General features: G+C 39.4%; 1 protein-coding gene across 18 annotated transcripts in view; it reads right to left on the reverse strand.

Moving 5' to 3' along the window:
• RGS22 (regulator of G protein signaling 22) overlaps positions 1-21,434 on the reverse strand; it is a 140,519-nt gene that overhangs the window by 70,416 nt on the left and 48,669 nt on the right. For 8 of the 18 annotated variants that reach the window (XR_015140533.1, XR_015140532.1, XM_086336108.1 and 5 more), the window contains 5 exons: positions 16,944-17,118; positions 6,451-6,584; positions 4,003-4,117; positions 2,379-2,501; positions 1,480-1,581 (listed from right to left, as the gene is read on the reverse strand). Coding sequence is in view for 15 of the 18 variants with exons in the window: in XM_086336108.1 (XP_086192234.1) it covers positions 1,480-1,581; positions 2,379-2,501; positions 4,003-4,117; positions 6,451-6,584; positions 16,944-17,118 (649 nt within the window). In the remaining 3 variants the exon portion in view is untranslated. Of the gene's footprint in view, positions 1-1,479; positions 1,582-2,378; positions 2,502-4,002; positions 4,118-4,830; positions 5,041-5,580; positions 5,738-6,450; positions 6,585-16,943; positions 17,119-21,434 lie in introns of those variants that run through there. The other 10 variants (XR_015140534.1, XM_086336110.1, XM_086336119.1 and 7 more) reach the window with 6 other exon arrangements.

A 21,434-nucleotide genomic window follows, 5' to 3' on the forward strand; every position in this document is an offset into this window, starting at 1 on the left:
TAGAGAAGGATAAAAAGTTTATGGGCCTTGATAATCCCCAAACAGAGTAATCCATCTCAGAATAACCAAAATTTGAGTGTATCTTGTTTCACAATCATTTATAGCTGGTTGAATGCCATTACAAAGAATTAACATCTACCAAACTCAAACAGAACTCCCACTTCTACAAGTATATGGAAATACTGTGATTACAACAGCAACAGAAAAACCTCCTTACTTGAGCAGCTGAAGACTTTTGGAAGAGCAAGTTTTGTAGTAGTGAAAACATAATAAAAATAACAGGTGGCACTTTAACTGTCAGGGCAATAGGTTAGGGGAAGAAGGATAAGTAGAGAGTTACAGGTGAAGGATTAACAAGCAGAAGACCCAACTGTGTGGTCTCAGAAAATGGTGCTGGCAAATTAGAGATATAACTTCATGATGTCATGGGGCCAGATCTGGGCCGTGTAGGAACTGAAGCCCTTATTCTTGTGGTACAAAAGAACAAAGCTCCGTCAGCTGATTCATAAAACATAGTTACTAATACCAAAGTCAGGGCGGTGGCTAACAACCAATGCCTAGCAGTGCTCTCTGATGTTCTGAACAGGATTATGATAAGAGAAGGAACAATGTGATGAAGCTAATCTCCTCAGCAGTGTTTAGAGAAAGTTCCTCTATAATGAGGTTATTTCAGAATTACAAGAATCACTTAAGTGGAAAAGGGACATAGAAGAGATTAGCAGTTTTCTAGGCTTGATGACCTCTCTCCATAAAGGATCGGGAGAGCCTAAGAATAAAAACTGAAAAGACAAGTTAGCTTAGGTCATAATTTTATTCCCTTTCCTTTTCGCCTCAAAAAGTGGCTATTGTTTCTCTCTCTCTGCAGAGAATCCTGTTCTTCATCCTCTATTTTGCTTTCAAGAGGTCTAAAGATGCTCTTTTCTCCAGCTCTGAGTATCTGTCTTATATGGTGTGTAGCACAGAGGCCCAGGTGATGACACAGGGCCGTGACGACACAAGGAGTCAGTCGACATCCTTTCCCCCTCATTAGACACGCACGCCAACAGCCTAAGTGTCTCCAACAGCTGATTGCTGCAGGAAGCTCACAGAGTAGCTTTGGTTAACGCCGCTGCTCCCAATCACTTCAGTAATTCATTACAAGTCCCCCTCAGGGTTCTCTTTTAAGTCACTCACAACCAAAGCAAAAAGACATACTTGAGAAAAAAAAGATAACATGTTCTTTACTGGAAGAACAATTAATCGGCAGCAAAGAGAAAATAAGGCAAACCAAATAAAATATTGATAGATAAAACTGAGAGTCTACAAATCAGACTATAAAACAATATTCTGCTGATATTTAAATAAAGTAATTCAATGGAAACAATTTAACCACTGCCTTTTCGCCCTCACTCCTAGATTTCTCTTATTTGAGGCTGGACGAAACTTTTCATTTCTGTGTTCTGAGAATGTCACATTGAACCAACATTATTTACTACTTACTTGAGCTTGCTTGCATACTTTAAAAGGGTGAAGGGTTTCTTGGTAGAAAAGCTGATGATAAGCTTGTAGGTCAAACCAAAAGTACACACAGTTCTTCCACAACTGCAGATGGAGAAGGTACATAAATTATTACCATCATTATTAAAACTCTACAAAGCCCTAATTTCAAATACAAGTAATTGTTTAGCTCTTTGCTGTTACTATAAATCAGGTTCAGTTTAAGATGGTTTTATCTTCTATCACAAACAGGCAACACACAAAATATGAGTACTGTCACTAAATTATATTTTTGCATATATGTTTCTCACATAATTGGTCATTTAAAAAGTTAAGCGTTCTAGTAAATACAGAGTAATCACATATCTACGACATGAAACTAAAATCTGAAGGCATCTTGATATACATGGCAAATGTATATCATATCAGAAGTAAAAGCTACTCTAATAACTGAGCTAATGAAATACTTATCTGAACAAAATAAAGGCTGTTGTGATGACTAAGAAACAAACAAAACAAAAAGCCTTGAAATAAGTTTGTCACTATTCATTGCAATTGTAATTGCTAGAGTTATTAAAAATAAAAATTAAGGGACTGATAGAAATTAGCTCTAAAGTTAATATATATTACATTGAAATAAAGTTACATGAAAGAAATCAATTGTTAATAATGCAGGTCAATCCTTATCTATCTGTACTTTTCTTTGTAATTTTAGTAGGATAGTAAACCAAAGAGAATTATAGCTAAGATATTTACATTTTTACTAGATAATTTAGCATGAAATTTTTTACAAGAAGAAATGGGAATTTTAAAATGAAATATAATTACTTGAGCATTAAACTATTTCAATCTCTCATTTTAAATAAAAGTAGAAAATCAGATTTAAAATAACTATCTTCTACCTTGTTCCCTGAGTTCTCGCAGAATTTAGTAAAGAAGAATCCAGCTCTATTTTCTACATACAAAGATTGCAACAAACTCTCCATGTCAAATCCTCCCAAGGCACCATCACCCATGGTTTTAATCTAGATAACCAAACAGAAGTGAATTATTCACCCAGAAACATTGTAGTTTTTTTATGACATTGTACAACAACAGAGTTTCACAAAATCTGCCAGGCTGTCATTTCCCCACGGGACTGTTTTATTTTATTTTTGTACCATATATGTAATTAATGCAGTATGTTGCATCTGACTGTCACACAAAATTTGTTTACGGAGCCAACTCTAGCTGCAGAGTTCATTCTATTATAAACCAATCTGATTTCAAACTTAATGTTAAACTGACTTCCCAACCTCAACTATTTTCATATTTCAGGCACAGTGATACCATTTTAGGAGTCTTCCAAATCTCCGTTGGTGGCCTCTTTCCTACATGTTTACTGTTATTTTAGCCTTGAGTTGCTGCTAAGAGAGTTATAAAAAGAAATATCTTCAAGGCCTCTCAGTGCTACTCATTAACTGTCCTTATGAGGTCCCTCTCTGGACAGTCTCACCCCATAAGGTCATGGCCTTCAAGTGGAAAGGCAGTATAAATTCTCATAAAACTTTGCTATTTATGGGCTTCTCTGCCAACAATGCTGGCAAGCCTAACACCGTTTTTGAAACATAGAAAACTGGCTATTTCTCCAAGCACAAGAGTAGCTCTAAAATAAGAAAGGGTATCCAGTATCCACATGAGCTCTTTGCTATTTGTTGTGCGAAACTCGCACTTCCCTGTAATAAGACAGCTGTGGCATGGGTGATTTAGGGTTTAAGTCAGGTTCCTGCTCTTGCTTTATAATCTCCCTTTATTCCCCTACATTACAAACTGTGAGGTAAAAATTTAATGTTTTTATGATGTTTAACCACTGGCATTCCAAAACTAAAAAGTCATTATTTGGGTAAGAAAAATACTAAATAGAAGAAAAAGAGACTTGTTTGCTTAGAATAAAATAAATAGTATAAAATTATATCTAAGTGTTCAGACAATATTAGGACTACCAAGTTTTCTCCCTAAAGTGTAACTGTTAGAGAATGTAAAATTTTCATTTAGAACTGGTGTGTTAAATCCACATTATCAAGGTAACTATAGTCTGGAAATACTGAGCTTTATAAAAATTCTAAGCTTCTAAAACATAACATGAAATATCCTAGAGGGTCTTATTTTGTGTCTGAGGTGTGATCATACCAAAACGAGAACGTGGCTGTTTGTGAAAACAGTAATCAATGGAGTATATAGGAACATGGTGTTACAAAAGGAAATAGGAAGTTTTTGTATAAGAATGTGATGTTTGGAAGAAATCAATGCAATACTGTAAAGTAATTATCCTCCAATTAAAATAAATAAAATTATTAATTAATAATAAATAAATTATTAATAAATAAATTTTTAAAAAGAAACTTTATAAAAATCCTTTTGGAAGTAAAAAATAAATTTTTGTTCAATAAAGAAAAAATTATTATGGTAAATAAATAAAAATTTTCTAAAGTCAGGGGACATTGATTAGGTAAAATGAAGAGTCAAATTAGTCCTCCAATTACTTACCAAAGGTTCTTCTGTATAGGTATATCTTCTATCCAGCTGGGGCTTCAGACATTCAGAAATGTCAGTAAAAGATGTTAAACGAATAACTTTGCTGCTTTCTGACATGTGCCTTGACCTATTATAGGGATGAGAACTAATTAATCAACAAATATTTTAAGCACCTTTGGTATACATGTACTAAATCTTAGGACTGCTTCTAAGCACTGTGAGAACTAGTTAAAAAAAAAAAATATATATATATATATACATATATATATATAAGCATCAAGTCCAGCCCTCAAGAGGAAGTTGAGAAAATGAAGTAGTCATACAGAAAGATGACTCTCAATAAGATAAATGCTGGTTGAATGGATTTGTGAATGTATCACAAATGCCAAATGTCTGGGATGGATAATAAAACTATGGGTGTGTAATAATGAGAAGTCCTTTGGAGCTATGTTAGTAATAAAAGAAATGAGATTTTTTTCCTGAATAATTGGTGGAAGATACATTCTCTCTATGTGTAAAGGGATTCTTCAGATGGGGAGAATAGTGAGCAATATATGAAGGTAAGCAGAGAAAGTCTTGTTTAAAATGCAGAAAGTTGACTAATTTTCTTAGGGCAAGAGGACACTAAAAGCTAAACTACATGCCAAACGCTGTGCCAGAAATAATTCATATGAATATATTTAATCCTCCTAACAGGTGGCTCTCATAAGGGTTTATATGTGGTAGCTTGAGATGAGATAACAGAAGACTCTGGAGTTAGACCTAATGACTTTGGACCTTATCTTTTTACATTTTCTCATCCAGTTCCCTCTCCCACAGGCCAATGCAATCATTCCAAACCTCACTTTCCAGTTCCATAAAACATGCTTCTTCCAACTCATCAATCTCCCTCAACTCTAACCCACCAGCAGGTTACTCTGCAGTTTCTTCTCAGACAAAATGTAGGTACAATATGCTTCAGTTTCCCCTCCCTCATGTAGCAGACACTATTAATCGACCAGCTAACTCAACACCCATGTCCAGCAACATGATTCTATCACCAGCACCATGAAATACTAAAAAAGCTAAATATTCCCTTAAAAAGACACCAGGGAGGGACAAATGGTTGTGTAACCCAGCTGTGACTAATGAGATAAAAAGTTAAGTCTGCTGGGGAGCTTCTATGAAAGCCTGCTTTCCCGACTACAGGGAGAGAATTAATAGATACTGCCCCCTTCCTTCTTTATGATTTGAAAGCCTGATGTCAGGAACTGTGACTCTACTGACTGCAAAGGAATGGCCAAGAGCATTACAAAGTTTTAAGCCTTGATACTCCTGATCTGGTGAATGGACACTGGCAGTTGCTTACACTCAGATTTCTCGTTCTGCGGGAAAAAAAAAATCAAATTTTTCTAAGCCACTGTTGATCAACTTTTCTGTTATTTGCAGCTGAAAGCATTTCAAATTTATCTATCAACAAATATATCCACCAATACCCATCCTTGACTTCCCTGGTAGATCAGATGGTAAAAGCGTCTGCCTACAATGTGGGAGACCTGGGTTCAATCCCTGAGTTGGGAAGATCCTCTGGAGAAGGAAATGGCAACCCACTCCAGTACTCCGGCCTGGAAAATCCTATGGATGGAGAAGCCTGGTAGGCTACAGTCCATGAGGCTGCGAAGAGTTGGACGCGACTGAGTGACGTCACTTTCACTTTCATACCCATCCTTATTTCCTTCCATTCTGACTCAGGAAGAACTGTCCTATTTCGCCGCCAAGGAAGCCTCACCACCTTGGTATCTGAGCCCCTCTCTCTCTGGCCTTGGAAAAGAGAGGCACAGAGCCTACGCAGACGAGTGATTGCCCGGCATTGGGGGAGGGGAGAATGAGGAGTGGCTGCTAGAGACACGGAGCTGCTTTTTCGGGTGATGAGTTGTTTCGGAATTACATAGTGATGATAGTTTTATAACCATGTAAACATAACTAAAAACCACTGAATTTTATACCTGATCGTGATTAAAATGGTGAATTTTACAATAGGTAAATTTTATCTCAGTAAAAAAGAGTAAATGTGAGCTAATAAATCACTAAACAAAGAACTATCCACCAGCAGACCCCACACCAAAGTTAATACCAAAGGGTATTTTTTCAGGCTGAAGGAAAAGAATTCCATTTTAAATAAAGAACAATGAAAAGGGCAAACAGATGGGCAACTCTAAATGAATTTTTAAAGTATACTACATTAAATAAGCAGAATATTATTAGTATTTTGAGTTCTCAAATTTGAGAAATATTACTAGTCTCGAGTTCTGCTCTTAATTTAGAGTATGCATGGGAGTATAACTCTAATATCTATCCCTGAAATATAAGAACCCATGTAAAAAAAGAAAAGTATTCATTTTCAATTTCTATTTAATCTTTAAATTTTTCAAACATCTTACCATTGCAGAAAAGCACTGGGACACAGAAAGCTGCACCTACCCTTTCTCAATCACATCATCCTTAGAAGAAACTGGATTCAAAGACTCACTCTTCCAAGGTTTATAAACTGCTGTCTTTACTCTAGGTGATTTCTTGGGAGATTTAGGAAGTTGTAGTAAACTGGATTCTTCTTTCTAAAAAGTAGTAAGATGATGAACAAAGTGAAGAATGGGCCAAGTGGGGAAAAATGGACAGAGAATAAAGCACATTCTCCATAGATACCTCAAATTTACTCTGATCACTAGAGGGTTTCTTCCCTCACCTACTATGCTATGTTTAAGAAGGAGAATAAAAATATTTTTATTTTTAATTCTTAACTATTAAATATTCTTATTCCTCTTCTCAAACTCCAACTTTAAAGCAGCCATCAGGCTGAAATCTCTAGACCTATTTAGAGCATTTTAAAAGGCCAAAGGTCCCCCACTATTGCGAAAGAAGACTCTTTCCTGGAGGAAGAATTTAGTGCTGTATGTATGTGTACATGTGTGTATATGAGTGTTTGTGTGTGTGTGTGTGAGCGAATGTACGTGTTATGAAGTGGGGAATGCAGGTAGCGGGGTGGGAAAAGACTTGTGGAAACCACTGGTCCATAAGAGGCTCTGTCTTAGACTATTTCCTTCCATTTTTGGACATTTTATTTTTATGGGTATCATTCCCATTCTTAAATGTTTTTTTCAGTAAAAGTTAATTATTTAAATCTAGAACATGAGATGCTACACACATGAATCAAAAAAGCAGAAACACCTAAATGTCCAGGGAGGAGAAAGAAACAATTATATACTTGCATATATGTATATTTATATATATATATAAATGTAATATTATACAATATTTTAAAGTAAGGATTATCAAAATTACAACACCTGGAAAAATACTAATGAAGATGTTACATTACCAGAATCCAAAAATATAAATGTATTAAAATTAAAAATTCACAAAAAGCCTAAGAGAAAATAAGTTAACAGTTGTCTAGAAGTAGATGAGATCAGAGTGACTTGTCTCTTTCTTTCAAAACTTCTCTAAGTTTCCAAATTTACAGTTTTATTATTTTTAATATAATGCTTTTACTTATTTATTTAATATGTATTTATTTGACCACACTGGGTCTTAATTGTGGCATGCAGGATTCTTGATCCTCATTGCAGTATGCAGGATCTTTAGTTGCAACATGCAAAGTCTTATCTGCAGCATGTGGGATCTAGCTCCATGACAAGGGACCAAACCTGTGTCCCCTGCACTGGGAGTGTGGAGTCTTAGCCACTGGACCACCAGGTGAATCCCAAGTTTTACTATTTTTATAATTTGAAAAACAAACCAAAAAAAAAAAAAAAAAAACCACTTCCTATATGCCAGCTTCAAAAGAATGTAATATATGCTGCTGGACAGCAAGAAATATATTTGTGATGCTTTACTATCCAGAACAAACAATAAAATCTTATATGCATTCTAGCTAACAGCTACTAATAATTTTTTAAGAATTCTATAAACAAAATTAATTACTTATGTGCAGAATACATCATGCAAAATGCTGGGCTGGACAAAGCACAAGCTGGAATCAAGACTGCCGGGAGAAATATCAGTAACCTCAGATATGCAGATGACACCACCCTTATGGCAGGACGTGAAGAGGAACTAAAGAGCCTCTTGATGAAAGTGAAAGAGGAAGAGTGAAAAAGCTGGCTTAAAACTCAACATTCAAAAAACGAAGATCATGGCATCCGGTCACTATCCCTTCATGGCAAAGAGATGGGGAAATAGTGAGAGACTTTATTTTGGGGGCTCCAAAATCACTGAAGATAGTGACTGCAGCCATGAAATTAAAAGACGTTTGCTCCTTGGAAGAAAAGCTGTGACCAACCTAGACAGCATATTAAAAAGCAGAAACATTACTTTGCCACCAAAGGTCTGTCTAGTCAAAACTATGGTTTTTCCAGTCGTCATGTGCGGATATTTGAGAGTTGGACTATAAAGAAAGCTGAGTACTGAAGAATTGATGCTTTTTAACTGTGGGGTTGGATAAGACTCTTGATAGTCCCTTGGACTTCAAGGAGATCCAACCAGTCCATCCTAAAGGAAATCAGTCCTGAATATTCATTGGAAGGACTGATGCTGAAGCTGAAACTCCCAATACTTTGGCTACCTGATGCGAAGAATGGACTCATTGGAAAAGACCCTGATGCTGGGAAAGATTGAAGGTGGCAGGAGAAGGGGATGACAGATGAGATGGCTGGATGGCATCACCAACTCTATGGACATGAGTTTGAGTAAGCCCTGGGAGTTGGTGATGGACAGGGAAGCCTGGCATACTGGAGTCCATGGGGTTGCAAAGAGTCAGACACGACTGATCAACTGAACTGAGACTGATGTTTTGCATATAATGTCCTAGGTATCAGGGCTCACATCTGTTTTAGTAATTTGGAACACAGCATGACATTAAGCAACACTCTGTAAATAAGTGGCACCACAGGAGACGGGGCTTATTAAAAGTGTATCATACAAAAGTGGTCAAATTCATAGAGACAAAGTAGAATGGGGATGCAAGAGGGGTTGGTGAATGGTTATATAGTTTCAAATTTGCAAGGTAAAATAGTTCTGAAGATCTGTTACACAACAATGCAAATATACTTATATTACTACTGCAATGTACACTTGAAAATGGTTAAGATGATAAATTTTTTCATATGCTTTTTGTTATTGTTGTTCAGTCCTTCAATTCTGTCCGACTCTTTGTGACCCCATGGACTGCAGTATGCTAGGGTTCCCTGTCCTTCATCAATTCTCAGAGCTTATCAAACTCATGTCCCTTGAGTCAGTGATACCATCCAACCATCTCATCCTCTGTTGTCCCCTTCTCCTCCTGCCTTCAATCATTCTCAGCATCAGGGTCTTTTCAAATGAGTCAGCTCTTCGCATCAGGTGGCCAAAGTATTGGAGTTTCGGCTTCAACATCAGTCCTACCAATGAACACCCAGGGCTGATCTCCTTTAGGATGGACTGGTTGGATCTCCTTGTAGTCCAAAGGACCCTCAAGAGTCTTCTCCAACACCACAGTTCAAAAGGATAAATTCTTCAGTGCTCAGCTTTCTTTATGGTCCAACTCTCACATCCATACATGACTACTGGAAAAACCATAGCTTTGACTAGATGGATTTTTTTTAGCAAAGTTTTGCCATTATACTCTGCTTATTAATACACTGTCTAGGTTTGTCTAGGTTTGTCACAGCTTTTCTTCCAAGGAGCAAGCATCTTTTAATTTCATGGCTGCAGTCACCATCTAAAGTGATTTTAGAGCCCAAAAATAAAGTCTGTCACTGTCTCCATTGTTTCCCCATGGGACCAGATGCCATGATCTTCGTTTTTTGAATGTTGAGTTTTAAGCCAGCTTTTTCAGTCTCCTCTTTCACTTTTATCAAGAGGCTCTTTAGTTCCTCTTTGCTTACTGCCATTAGAGTGGTATCATCTGCATATCTGAGGTTACTGATATTTCTCCCGGCAATCTTGATTCCAGCTTGTGCTTCATCCAGCCTGGCATTTCACATGATGTACTCTGCATGTAAGTCAAATAAGCAGGGTGACAATATACAGCCTCGATGTACTCCTTTCCCAATTTGGAAGCAGTCTGTTGTTCCATGTCTGGTTCTAATTGTTGTTTCTTGACTTGCATACAGATTTCTCAGGAGGCAGGTAAGGTGGTCTGGTGTTCCCATCTTTTTAAGAATTTTCCACAGTTTGTTGTGATCCACACAGTCAAAGGTTTTCACATAGTCAACAAAGCAGAAGTAGATGTTTTCCTGGAACTCTCTTGCTTTTTTGATGATCCAACGGATATTGGCAATTTGATCTCTGGTTCCTCTGCCTTTTCTAAATCCAGCTTTAATATCCGGAAGTTCTCGGTTCATGTACTCTTGAAGCCTGGCTTAGAGAATTTTAAGTATTACTTTGCTAGTGTGTGAGATGAGTGCAACTGTGCGGTAGTTTGAGCATTCTTTGGAATTGCCTTTCTTTGGGATTGGAATGAAAACTGACCTTTTCCAGTTCTGTGGCCACTGATGAGTTTTTCAAACTTGCTGGCATATTGAGTGCAGCCCTTTCACAGCATCCTCTTTTAGGATTTGAAATAGTTCAACTGGAATTCCATCACCTCCACTAACATTGTTCGTAGTGTTGCTTCCTAAGGCCCACTTGACTTCACATTCCAGGATGCCTGGCTCTAGGTGAGTGATCACACCATCTGGTGTCATGAAGATCTTTTTTGTGTAGTTCTTCTGTGCATTCTTGCCACCTCTTCTTAATATCTTCTGCTTCTGTTAGGTCCACATTGTTTCTGTCTTTACTGTGCCTATCTTCACATGAAATGTTCCCTTCAGATCAGATCAGATCAGTCGCTCAGTTGTGTCTGGATGTTCCCTTGGTGTCTCTAATTTTCTTAAGGAGATCTCTAGTCTTTCCCATTCTATTGTTTTCCTCTATTTCTTTGCATCTCTATTTCACTTAGGAAGTCTTTCTCATCTCTCCTTGCTATTCTTTGGAACTCTGCATTTAAATGGGTATATCTTTCCTTTTCTCCTTTGCCTTCCACTTCTCTTTTCTCAGCTCTTTGTAAGGCCTCCTCAGACAACCATTTTGCCTTTTTGCATTTCTTTTTCTTGGGGATGGTTTTGGTCACAGTCTCCTGCACAATGTTAAGAACCTCTGTACACAATTCTTCAGGCACTCTGTCTATGCGATCTAAACCCTTGAATCTATTTGTCACTTCTACAGTACAATCGTAAGGGATCTGATTTAGATCATACCTAATGGCCCACTGGTTTTCCCTACGTTCTTCAATTTAAGTCTGAATTTGGCAATAAGGAGTTCATGATCTGAGTCACAGTCAGCTCCCAGTCTTGTTTTTGCTGACTATATAGAGCTTCTACATCTAAGGCTGCAAAGAATATAATCAGTCTGATTTTGGTATTGACCATCTGGTGATGTCCATGTGTAGAGTTGTTTCTTTTGTGGCTGGAGGAGGGTGTTTGCTATCACCAGTGTGTTCTCTTGGTAAATCTGTTAGCCTTTGCCCTGCTTCTTTTTGTATTTCAAGGTCAAACTTGCCTGTTACTCCAGGCATCTCTTGACTTCCTATTTTTGTATTCCAGTTCCCTATGATGAAAAGGACATCTTTTTGTGTGGTTTTTTTGGTGTTAGTTCTAGAAAGTCTTGTAGGTCTTTATAGAACCTTTCAACTTCAGCTTCTCTGGCATTAGTTGTTGGGGCATAGAGTTGGATTACTGTGATTACTGAATGGTTTGCCTTGGAAATGAACAGAGATCATTCTGTCGTTTTGATATTGCACCCAAGTACTGCATTGTGGAATCTTTTGTTGACTATGAGAGCTACTCCATTTCTTCTAAGGGATTCTTGCCCATAGTAGTAGATATAAAGGTCATCTGAATTAAATTTGCCCATTCCCATCCATTTTAGTTCACTAATTCCTAAAACGTCAATATTCACTCTTGCCATCTCCTGTTTGACCACTTCCAATTTGCCTTGATTCACGAACCTAACATGCCAGGTTTCTATGCAATATTGCTCTTTACAGCATCGGACTTTACTTTCACCACCAGACACATCCACAACTGGGCATTGTTTCCACTTTGACTCAGCCTCTTCACTCCTTCTGGAACTATTTCTCCACTCTTCTCCAGTAACATATCTGGGCACCTCCAAACCTGGGGAATTCATCTTTCAGTGTCATATCTTTTTGTCTTTTTATATTGATCATGGGGTTCTCAAGACAAGAATGCTGAAGTGGTTTGCCATTCCCTTCTGCAGTGGAGCACGTTTTATCAGAACTCTCCACCATGACCCATCCGTTTGGGGGGCCCTACACAGCATGGCTCATAGTTTCTTTGAGTTAGACAAGGCTGTGATCCATGTGCTTTTACCACTATAAAAAGCTTTCTAAATATAAAAAAATAATTTAAGTGTATTATACGTAAAATTAAAGGATGGCCCAAGTTAGTATTTTTGAGCTTTCTAGCTTGGGAGAAAGCTAGAAAAGTAGCCCGAAAGAAAAAAAATCTTTTCTTTTGATAGAAAAAAAAAAAATACTTTCAAAAGGGCACAGTAGAACTGGGGGTGGGTAAAGGAGCTGTTCCATATCATGATTGAGATGGTAGATACACAATGTATATATCTGTCAAAAATTTCAGAACAAAAAGGTGAATTTTACTTTGTATAAAAGATATTTTAACTTTTAAAATAGGAAAAATAAAGAAAATAGAATCAAGTTCTATTGCTTACACTGTTTTCTGCCAAGGAGAAACAGAATGAGATCAAAATGAGTTACCCAACTAGAAAACACCAATGATAACATGTGTGATGATGGCACTCAGAAAGCCAAGTGTGCTCACTACACCACGTCTCTAAGATTTGTAGTAACCTGGTGACTGAGTGACTCAGTCACATGGACTAACAAGGAAACTCAGCTGATGAGTTAAGTGGCATACAAAAAGGCCCTGGGGCAGAGGAGGTCAGAAAAGTGCCTGCATAATGGCTAAGAAACCATCAGTTCACTATAATGACACTAACTCAAGGTGTGGTCCCCAGGCCAGCAGGAGCATCACCTGGGAGCAAGCTTGTTAGATATGCAAATCCTTGGGCCCCATCCCAGACCTACTGAATCTTGATCTTTAGGAGGAGCCCTCAAGTCTCTATTCTAACAAGCTGTTCAGGTGACTCACTGAAGCTTGAGAACCACCAACTTGTAGTGGTGCTTTGCAGCAAATCACCCAGGAATCTTATTGAAATATAGGTTCTAAAATGTGGCTCCAGGGACTTCCCTGGTGATCCAGTGGTTAAAAATCCACCTTCCAATGCAGGGGACATGGATTAGCTCCCTTGTCAGGGAACTGAGATACCACATGCCACACGATGTGGCCAAAAATAATAATGCTCAGGCAGGATGAGAACCTCAATTTTAAGCCAAACTCCTGATTTTAGAGAGTGACTCTCACCCGGTCTGGTGATGGACAGGGAATCCTGCTGTGCTGCAGCCCACAGGGTTGGAAAGAGTTGGACACGACTTAGCGACTGAACTGAACTGAATGCACTCAGCCTGTATCAATTAAATCTGACTCTCTGAAGGTGGGACCCAGGCATCAGTATGTCTAAAAGCTCTCTGTGATGCTAGAATGCATGCAGGGTTACGAAACCACCGGCAGAAAAACTGTAAGGTACTTGCAGCTCCAAAGCACTACTTGTAGAAGCAGAATTTTAAAAGTCACATTATACATCTTCCTGACTTTTAAAAAAAAGCTATTTTAATCACAAAGTACTCATTTTTGAAGGGGTCGTGTGTGACTACGGTCAATAACACAACATTCTGTGACACCTTTAAAGGCTGGAAAGATTAATAAGGCTCTTTACTTCTGAAATGTATGTCTTAGCTACATTTACTACATCTCTGTGCCAAAGCACATAGGGTTATTTACTTCTTCTCTGTAAATTTGGTTAACTTTTCTTCTCTTTGTGGACTTTTTCTATTTTTTGTCCTATCTTATTCTTCCCTGTTATGAAAATAATGCTCACTATTTCTAATTTTGCCATTGCTATTTTTCACTCATTTGTTCAGTTTATACTTATTAAGCACCAGGCACTATTCCAGGCACTGAAAGAGAGCAGTTAACAAAGAAAAGTCCCTTATATTCTGGTAGGAGGTGAAAGGCAATAAACATAAATCAGCATGGTCTTAAGTATGATGAGGCAAAATAAGGCAGAGCAGAGGGCTTGGATAGTGAGGGAGGGAATCTGTGCTGGCCTGCAGAGCGTGCTTACATGGAAGAATCAAGGACAGCCTCTGTGACTAAGTGATGCCAGGGCAGACACTGAGGTGTGTGAGGGGCGACCACACACATATCTGGAGGAAGAGTGCTCCAACTGAAGGGAAACAGCAAGTGCAACACTCTCAGGTGTCTGGTGTGTTCCAGAAACAGCATTGGAGTGGTGTAAGCTAGAGAAAATGCTAGGAAATAAGGCAGGGAAGCTAGCAGGGCCATGGACAGCTGCATAAAGACTCTAGCTTGTATTCTGACTGAAAGAGGAGGCCACTAGGGAGTTTTGAGCAAGTAAGCGAATAGCTGTGAAGAGAAGAGAAGCAAAAAGCAAAGGAGAAAAGGAAAGATATAAGCATCTGAATGCAGAGTTCCAAAGAATAGCAAGAAGAGATAAGAAAACCTTCTTCAGCAATCAATGCAAAGAAATAGAGGAAAACAACAGAATGGGAAAGACTAGAGATCTCTTCAAGAAAATTAGAGATACCAAGGGAACATTTCATGCAAAGATGAGCTCAATAAAGGACAGAAATGGTATGGTCCTAACAGAAGCAGAAGGTATTAAGAAGAGATGGCAAGAATACACAGAAGAACTGTACAAAAAAGATCTTCACGACCCAGATAATCACGATGGTGTGATCACTCACCTAGAGCCAGACATCCTGGAATGTGAAGTCAAGTGGGCCTTACAAAGCATCACTACGAACAAAGTTAGTGGAGGTGATGGAATTCCAGTTGAGCTCTTTCAAATTCGGAAAGATGATGCTCTGAAAGTGCTGCACTCAATATGCCAACAAATTTGGAAAACTCAGCAGTGGCCACAGGACTGGAAAAGGTCAGTTTTCATTCCAATCAAAGAAAGGCAATGCCAAAGAGTGCTCAAACTACCGCACAATTGCACTCATCTCACACGCTAGTAAAGTAATGCTCAAAATTCTCCAAGCCAGGCTTCAGCAATATGTGAACTGTGAACTTCGAGATGTTCAAGCTGGTTTTAGAAAAGGCAGAGGAACCAGAGATCAAATTGCCAACATCCGCTGGATCATGGAAAAAGCAAGAAAGTTCCAGAAAAACATCTATTTCTGCTTTATTGACTATGCCAAAGCCTTTGACTGTGTGGATCACAATAAACTGTGGAAAATTCTGAAAGAGATGGGAGTATCAGACCACCTGATCTGCCTCTTGAGAAATTTGTATGCAGGTCAGGAAGCAACAGTTAGAACTGGACATGGAACAACAGACTGGTTCCAGATAGGAAAAGGAGTACGTCAAGGCTGTATACTGTCACCCTGCTTATTTAACTTATATGCAGACTACATCATGAGAAACGCTGGACTGGAAGAAGCACAAGCTGGAATCAAGATTGCCAGAAGAAATATCAATAACCTCAGATATGCAGATGACACCACCCTTATGGCAGAAAGTGAAGAAGAACTAAAGAGCCTCTTGATGAACGTGAAAGTGGAGAATGAAAAAGTTGGCTTAAAGCTCAACATTCAGAAAATGAAGATCATGGCATCCGGTCCCATCACTTCATGGGAAACAGATGGAGAAACAGTGGAAACAGTGTCAGACTTTATTTTTTGGGCTCCAAAATCACTGCAGATGGTGACTGCGGCCATGAAATTAAAAGATGTTAACTCCTTGGAAGGAAAGTCAGGACCAACCTAGATAGCATATTGAAAAGCAGAGACATTACTTTGCCAACAAAGGTTCGTCTAGTCAAGGCTATGGTTTTTCCTGTGGTCATGTATGGATGTGAGAGTTGGACTGCGAAGAAGGCTGAGCGCCGAAGAATTGATGCTTTTGAACTGTGGTGTTGGAGAAGACTCTTGAGAGTCCCTTGGCCTGCAAGGAGATCCAACCAGTCCATTCTGAAGGAGATCAGCCCTGGGATTTCTTTGGAAGGAATGATGCTAAAGCTGCAACTCCAGTACTTTGGCCACCTCATGCAAAGAGTTGACTCATTGGGAAAGACTCTGATGCTGGGAGGGATTGGGGGCAGGAGGAGAAGGGGACGACAAAGGATGAGATGGCTGGATGGCATCACTGACTCGATGGACGCTGAGTCTGGGTGAACTCCGGAAGTTGGTGATGGACAGGGAGGCCTGGCGTGCTGCGATTCATGGGGTCACAAAGAGTCTGACATGACTGAGCGACTGAACTGAACTGAACTGAACTGAAGCAACACGATTGTGCATTTTCAAAAATCACATTGGCAGACTGGTGAAGAACAAACCATGCTGCTGCTGCTGCTAAGTTGCTTCAGTCGTGTCCAACCCCACAGACGGCAGCCCAACAGGCTCCCCTGTCCCTGGGATTCTCCATGCAAGAATACTGGAGTGGGTTGCCATTTCCTTCTCCAATGCTTGAAAGTGAAAAGTGAAAGTGAAGTCGCTCAGTCGTGTCTGACTCTTAGCGACCCCATGGACTGCAGCCCACCAGGCTCCTCCATCCATGGGATTTTCCAGGCAAGAGTACTGCAGTGCGGTGCCATTGCCTTCTCCAAGAACAAACCATAGATTTTCTTATTTCCCAATTGCTGCAGCATGCACATTAACAAAAACAAACAAAAAAAAATTAAAAGCTTATGATAAAACTTCAGGGCTAGTGTACAAAACCCAAGCATCGACATTTTAGTACAAACTTAAGAGATCAAAGTATCGCTGGACAACCTACCTGCATCTCAGGTAGCTGTGGAATGCAAGATTTGGGTCTTAACGGCAAGAGGGTTGCCATTTGTGGGAAAGGGTCAACATCCTTCCTCGGCTGCTCCTGACGAAGGTGCCAGAATTTCAGCTCGGCACTAGCATGTTTTGTTGAGGATGTGTGAGTAACACAGAATCTTGGTGCCCTAGTTAGAGGGAACACAGATTTAAGATTAATCTAGGCAATAAGCCTCAAAAATCAGAACATATAATATGTGTTCACAATTATCAGTCTTGCCACATCCCTTTTCTAATAATTTCTTCTTCTTTTCCTGCTCCCTATCCTCTCCCCGCAGTGTTATGTGTGTGTACATGTGTGTTATCTATCTATATCTATCCATCTATCTATGTATCTCTCAAAAGAAAAGTGGGCAAAGAAGATACACAGGGAACTTATGAAAGCTGAAATCCAAATGACCACTAAATATTGAAAAGTTATCAACATCAACAATAATAAGGGAAATGCAAATTAAAAACACCACACACCAATGACATACCAAATACATAGCCCAAAATTTAAGAATCTCACACTATCAAATGTTATCATGAATTTGTAGTAATAAGTACTCTCATATTCTGTTGGTGGGCGTGCAGTTGGTACAACTATTTTGGAAAAGGGGATATGCGTACAGCATTGCTTGTAATTGTAAAAAGAGAAAATGACACAAATTTTTTAAAACAATAAATAATCTGTGGTATGTTGATGCAATGGAATACTGTATACAACAGTGAAAATGGATAAAACTCTCAATACAGTTACAGTCAAATCAGTCGTGTCTGACTCTTTGTGATGCCATGGACTACAGCCCACCAGGCTCCTCTGTCCAAGGAATTTTCTAGGCAAGAATACTGGAGTGGGTAGCCATTTCCTTCTCCAGGGGATCTTCCTGACCCAGGGATCAAATCTAGGTCTCCCACATTGCAGGCAGATTCTTTACGGTCTGAGCCACCAGGGAAGCCCATAATGTTGACAGAAGACACAAAAGAAGGCATGCGACATGATTCCGTTTTTATAAAGCTGTAGAACAGGAAGATAAAATACATGTTCAGGGATTTATTTGCATACATGTTTGGTAAAACTGCAATGAAAAGTAAGGTGGTAATCACAAGTCCAGAAAGTAGCTACCTCCAAGTGGATGGAGGATGGTGCAACCAGCAAGGCACCTTCAGGGCTCTTCGCAATGCTTTATTTCCCAACCAACATGGTGGGAAATATATGAGTGTTTCTTTGTACTTAGGTTTGAATTTTAAAGAATACACAGGATTTAGCTAGATCAAGAAAAAAGGTAAGAAAGGATTCTGAGAAAATGGCAATGTCAGCAATATTGTTTTTCTACATCTCCGAAACCCTTCATAAAAATAAATGACCCAATTAAAAAATGGGCCAAAGAACTAAATAGACATTTCTCCAAAGAAGACATACAGATGGCTAACAAACACATGAAAAGATGCTCAACATCACTCATTATCAGAGAAATGCAAATCAAAACCACTATGAGGTACCATTTCACGCCAGTCAGAATGGCTGTGATCCAAAAGTCTACAAGCAATAAATGCTGGAGAGGGTGTGGAGAAAAGGGAACCCTCTTACACTGTTGGTGGGAATGCAAACTAGTACAGCCACTATGGAGAACAGTGTGGAGATTCCTTAAAAAACTGGAAATAGAACTGCCTTATGATCCAGCAATCCCACTGCTGGGCATACACACTGAGGAAACCAGAAGGGAAAGAGACACGTGTACCCCAATGTTCATCGCAGCACTGTTTATAATAGCCAGGACATGGAAGCAACCTAGATGTCCATCAGCAGATGAATGGATAAGAAAGCTGTGGTACATATACATGATGGAGTATTACTCAGCCATTAAAAAGAATTCATTTGAATCAGTTCTAATGAGATGGATGAAACTGGAGCCTATTATACAGAGTGAAGTAAGCCAGAAAGAAAAACACCAATACAGTATACTAATGCATATATATGGAATTTAGAAAGATGGTAACAATAACCCTGTATACGAGACAGCAAAAGAGACACTGATGTATAGAACAGTCTTATGGTCTCTGTGGGAGAGGGAGAGGGTGGGAAGATTTGGGAGAATGGCATTGAAACATGTATACTATCATGTATGAAACAGGTCGCCAGTCCAGGTTCAATGCACGATACTGGATGCTTGGGGCTGGTGCACTGGGACGACCCAGAGGGATGGTATGGGGAGGGAGGAGGGTTCAGGATGGGGAACACATGTATACCTGTGGCAGATTCATTTTGATATTTGGCAAAACCAATAGAATATTGTAAAGTTTAAAAATAAAATAAAATGTAAAGAAAAAAAAACAGCATGACTAGATAGCAAAACCAAAAACTCATGGACAATGTTTAGAATAACACGTGCTAATGTGACAAGGTAGCCCACAAACCCCAAGGTACAGGCAGTGGGTACAAAAGATCAGCCACAAGACCTGCATGACATCGGTGTATAGGCCACAAGAGTAAGGAAGTGCCTGATGGCCTGAGAATGGAGGAGCACCGGAAGAGCCAGCAGGTGCAGCAGGCCTGTTTGAGGTTAGCAGTTGGGATGGAAGGGCTTCTGCTCTCTCCAACCTGAGCTGAGTGCACACACATGTCAATCACATTTCTACTTACCAACGGTGAACAACTGGAAAGTCAAAATAACAAAATGGACGAACTACAATAGGTGCAACAATTTGGATGCATTATGCTTCAGTGGCAGGATGCTGACCAACAGAGGCCAGTCTCAAAAAGTTAATCCTGTATAATTACATGGCACTCTAAAAAAAGACAAAAATATAGCGACAAACAACAGATCAGCGGTTGCCAGGGGTGAAGAGAGGAGGAAGAGTCTGATGACAAAAGGGTGCTCTGAGGGTTTCCTAAGGTGATGTTTGTACACTGACTGTCATGGTGGTTACATGAATCTATACAGTTTGCTTTTACTGTATGTTAATGTAAAACATAGAAAAGAAGAAGAAAAACAGTCTTTTCAATAAATGAGGATGAGCAACTGGATATCCATAAGCAAGAAACAAAACAAAACTGAACCTTGACCTAAACCTCACACCCTATATAAAAATTAACTCAAAACAGGCCACGGATTTAAATTAAAACATAGAATTGTAAGATTTTTAAAGAACAGCACAGGAGAAAATCTTCCAAATATAGCACTGGGCAAAGAGTTCTCAGGCTTGACACCATAGGCATAATCCATGAAAGTGTTAGTCCCTCAGTCACGTCCGACTCCTTGTGACCCCATGGGCTGTAGTCCACCAGGCTCCTCTGTCCATAGAATTCTCTAGGAAGAATGCTGGAGTGGGCAGCCATGCCCTGGCTCCCCTAGTGGCTCTGACAGTAAAGAACCTGCCTGAAATGCGGGAGACCCAGGTTTAATCCAGAGAAGGCAATGGCACCCCACTCCAGTACTTTTGCCTGGAAAATCCCATGGATGGAGGAGCCTGGTGGGCTGCAGTCCATGGGGTCGCTAAGAGTCGGACATGACTGAGTGACTTCACTTTCACTTTTCACTTTCATGCATTGGAGAAGGAAATGGCAACTCACTCCAGTGTTCTTGCCTGTAGAATCCCAGGGACGGGGGAGCCTGGTGGGCTGCCATCTATGGGGTCGCACAGAGTCAGACACGACTGAAGCGATTTAGCAGCAGCAGCAGCAGGTTTGATTCCTGGGTTGGGAAGATCCCCTGGAGAAGGGAATGGCAACCCACTCCAGTATTCTTGCCTGGAGAATTCCATGGACAGAGGAACCTGTCAGGCTACGGTCTACGGGGTCATAAAGAGTCATTCAGACAGGACTGAGCCACTAACACTATTGAAACTAAAAACAGATTATATGACCCACTAATCTCATTCCTGGACTTTAATTCCAGAGAAAGGAAGATTTATGTTCATGCAGAAATCTGTACATGAATGTTCACAGCAGCTTTATTAGTAATATCAAAAGACTGAAAACAATCCTAATGTTCCTCAATGGGAGACTGTATGTGTAACATCCACACAACAGAACACTACTCAGTAATGAAGAACAAAACAGCTTGGATGCATCTCAAAGGAATTATCCTGAATGAAAAAATAATCCCCCCAAATTACATATTACATTATTTCATTTGTGTAACAGATGAGTAGTTTTCCAGTAATTATGAGAAAGGGGGAAGGTAAGAGGCAGGCATGGTGATAAGAGAGCAATACAAAGGGATGCATGTGGTAGTGTAACTGCTCTGTATCTTGACTATAATGGCAAGTGCATGTGACAAAACTATATTCAGAGAAATAAACTATGAGAAACTGGCAAAATATGAAAAAAGATTGTTGAGCTTTATCAATGTCAATTCCATCACTGCAATATTGTACTACAGTTAAGCAAGATGTTACCACCGGGGCGGAGTGGCAGGGGTCGGGGGGTGAACTGGGTAATAGGTATACAGAAAGTGAA

Source organism: Bos grunniens, chromosome 14 (genome assembly GCF_055505025.1).
Source record: "Bos grunniens cultivar Pamir isolate PY7600 chromosome 14, Bosgru_T2T1.0, whole genome shotgun sequence".
Classification (NCBI taxonomy): Eukaryota; Metazoa; Chordata; class Mammalia; order Artiodactyla; family Bovidae; genus Bos; species Bos grunniens.